The following is a 3,173-nucleotide window of genomic DNA, read 5'->3' on the forward strand; positions in this document are numbered from 1 at the left end:
CTGCAGGGTGCCGTGGGAGGCCATCGGGACAGCGGAGGGAACACCAAGTTACCTGGACCTGCTGGAAGCGGCCGATGTCCCCCAACGGCCGCAGGAGGCCATTGGGGCCGAGGCCTCCTGCTCCCACACACTGTCCCTTCTGTGGTGCAGGGGGAGGCGAAGGGCTGCCCCTGGGGCTCACCCATCGGGTCCTGTGTAGCCCTGGGCCTCCTGAGGGCCCTTGTCGTTTTTATAACTTCTCCTTAAAGGGATCCAGTTAAACGATGACTTGAGAGTAAGACATTCAAGGCGTCAGACTCCCTGGGTTAATGGTTTGTCCAGGGGCTCTAAAGGGCAGGTTGAGCTGACGGGGGCGGGGGGGGGGGGGGGGACCTAGGAAGGAGGGACACGCTCTATGCCCCGAGCTTGGCGTTGGAGTCCCCTCCTTGGAGAAGACGGGAAGGTGCTCAGGTCAGGACAGGAGGCGAAGGTGTGTGAGCATGAAGCCTGGACCGAGTTCCCTTTTCTCAGTGACTCTGAGCCGCGCGGAGCCGGGAGAGACTGTGAAGAGGCCGCACGGAGAGGAAATGCTGGTCGCGCTCGTACCCCGATCCACTGCCCGCGTGGACCCAGAGCCGGGGCCTCCTTCCCCATGAGGGTGCCCTCTACCAGCCACTCCCAGTTTCTCTCCTTCCCAGACCACAGGCAGACAGGATTCGGCGGGCCGCCACCAGGCTTCCACGCTCTTCTTTAGGAGACTGTGTTGGGGTCACACCATCAACAGATCCAGGGAAACCCAGGTATTCTGACACCTTGGCCCCTGTTATGCACTGAATTCTGCCCCCCCCCGGCCCCCCAGTCATTTATTGAAGCCGTAACCCCCACGTGACCGTCTTTGGAGAGAGGGTCTTTAAGGGGGTTAATTAACGTTAAGCGAGGTCATAGGGTACGGTCCCAACCCAACGTGCCTGGCGTCTTTAGAAGCAGACGCCCTTCAGACACACAAGGGACATCAGGGAGGTGTGTGCTCACGGGCAAGGCCACGCGGGGACACAGTGAGGCGGCCGCCTGCAAGCCAAGGAGCGAGGCCTCAGGAGACACCAGACCTGCCGACACTTGACTGTGGACTTCCAGAGACTCCTGGAGCTGAAGCCGCCCGTCTGTCGTGTTTTGTTACGGCTGCTCAGGTAGACTAATACAGCCCCTAAGGTGCCCCTTACACCCCTCGTGTGGCACAATTCTAGCCGAGAAGCAGGGCAGGAAGCCCGCTGGGGGGAGGTGGCTTTTGGGAAAGGCAGTCTTGCTCTTGGAAAGAGGGGCGTGTGAAGAGTGACTGCCCTCTTCCTTAATCACTGTGCTGCTGCCACTGAGGAGGGGGTACCGGGAACCTTTGCCCTCATGGGGGTCGCTGCCCTGTTGAGGATGGAAGGGTAGCGGGTTGGAAGGAACCTAGATCCACGATGTTGGGCCTGAGTCACAGAAGCCTGTACGTCCTCCTCTTTGCAACATGACCTTGTGTCTTAGTCTTAGTTCGGGCTGCCCCAACAAGAGACCCTAAGCGGGGTGACTTATCCATGACAGAAATCCATTTCTCACAGTTCTGCAGGCTGTGCATCTGAGATCCTGGTGCCCGCCCGGCCAGGTTCTGGGGAGAGCCCTCTTCTGCTTACAGATGGCTAGCTTTTCATATTGTTTTTTCTCCATTGATTTTCAGACAGAATGGAAGGGAGGGAGGAGGAGGGAAGAGAGAGAAACATTGATGCGGGAGAGACACATTGAGTGGTTGCCTCCCGCATGCACCCCGATGGGGGGCGGGGATCGAGCCAGCAACTGGGGTATGTGCCTTTGACTGGGAATCGAGCCCTCAACCCTTCGGTCTGTGGGCCGATGCTCTAACCACTGAGAAACCCCAGCCAGGGCTACTTGCTTTTTTTTTTTAAAAGATTGGTTTGAGAGAGAGAGAGAGAAACATCAGTTTGTTGTTCCACTTATTGATGCATTCCCTGGCCGATTCTTGGATGTGCCCTGACTGGGAATCGAACCCACGACCTTGGTGTAAGGGGATGTGCTCTAACCGACCGAGCAGGCCAGGGTGATGGACGGTGTTACCTTCGGGCTGGAAGCTGGCTGATGGGGAGTGGCTGTTGCCTTTGAGATGAGACAGGCCAAGGGAGACGCTGCCCACAGAACCCTTTTAATGATGTGGTCTCGGTGGAATCTGTTCAGGGCGGCCCCTGGGAGGTGCCACCCTGAGCCACCGCCCCTGCTCCCTCCTCGTGCAGGTGGCCCAGGCCCTGCAGGCCCGGCGCTCCCTGTGGGGCTCTGTAGGGCCCGTTCTCCGTGCTCAGATTCCATTCTTCTCTTGGGCCGAGGCCTGGAGCGGGACCATCTGCTTCTGCTGCTCTTGCTGCTGTCGCTGCGGTTTCCCTCTCCTCCTGGGGGGCAGGAGAGCGGTGCCCTCGGTATGCAGCCTGCAGCCAGGGCTGGGGCTCTCCGCTTAGCTGTGCCCAGCTACCGGCTCTCTGCCTCAAACACCTCCCCCTCCCTGGAGACCCAGAAAGGACCCCAGGAGACAGCCCACTGGGGAGACAGGGACGAAGAGCCGAGGCCTGGAAAAGGAGGCCTGGGTTTGAGCCTCAGCGCCACCCCGGCCTGCGTGTGGGACCTGGGGTAGGTCCCTGTGCCCCTCTGGGCGGGAGCCCACCTGTTCTCCAGGTCTTGCACCGTGTCCGGCAGGGGATGGCCCAGCGTCTCCGGCAGGAGGGCGGCGACAGCGCTGGCGACCACGGGGACAGTGCCGTAGATGAAGAGAGGCATGGAGGGGAAGAGCTCCGCGGTCATGCTCACCAGGGGGCTGGCGATGCTGCCCACGCGGGCCATGGTGCTGCCCATCCCCAGGCCTGTCTGCCTGTGGGGCCCACGGGAGGACGGGCTGGTTAGTGTCTGGCATAAATGTCGAGGTGCTCCGGCACCCCTCGGTGCCTCCTCTGTCCCCCATTTCATTAGCAAACCAATTTGGCATTTGTTTTTGAGGTGAGAAGGAGGAGAAGGAGTTGGAGGAGTAGGAGGAGAAGGGGAGGAGGAGGAGGAGGAGAAGAAGAAGAAGAAGGAGGAGGAGAAAGAGGAGAAGAAGAAGAAGAAGGAGGAGGAGGAGGAGGGGGAGGAGGGGGGGGGGGGGGGGGGGAGGAGGGGGG

General features: G+C 60.4%; 1 protein-coding gene and 1 long non-coding RNA gene across 2 annotated transcripts in view; one reads left to right on the top strand and one right to left on the bottom strand.

The window, feature by feature from the left end:
• The first annotated feature begins 790 nt into the window (after window positions 1-790).
• LOC106727271 overlaps window positions 791-3,173 on the top strand; it is a 13,052-nt gene continuing 10,669 nt past the window's right edge. Inside the window, exon 1 of the long non-coding RNA XR_001363444.1 lies at window positions 791-1,166. This is a non-coding gene — a long non-coding RNA (uncharacterized LOC106727271). The remainder of the gene's footprint in view (window positions 1,167-3,173) is intronic.
• The window catches only part of LOC102257643 (solute carrier family 22 member 6), a 34,683-nt gene continuing 33,662 nt past the window's right edge, over window positions 2,153-3,173 (bottom strand). Inside the window, exons 9-10 of the mRNA XM_005857489.1 lie at window positions 2,684-2,887; window positions 2,153-2,414 (exon numbers count right to left, since the gene is read on the bottom strand). Coding sequence (XP_005857551.1) covers window positions 2,324-2,414; window positions 2,684-2,887 — 295 coding nt within the window. The 3' untranslated portion in view covers window positions 2,153-2,323. The remainder of the gene's footprint in view (window positions 2,415-2,683; window positions 2,888-3,173) is intronic.

This window comes from Myotis brandtii, unplaced genomic scaffold (genome assembly GCF_000412655.1).
Source record: "Myotis brandtii unplaced genomic scaffold, ASM41265v1 scaffold1112, whole genome shotgun sequence".
NCBI classification, from domain to species: domain Eukaryota; kingdom Metazoa; phylum Chordata; class Mammalia; order Chiroptera; family Vespertilionidae; genus Myotis; species Myotis brandtii.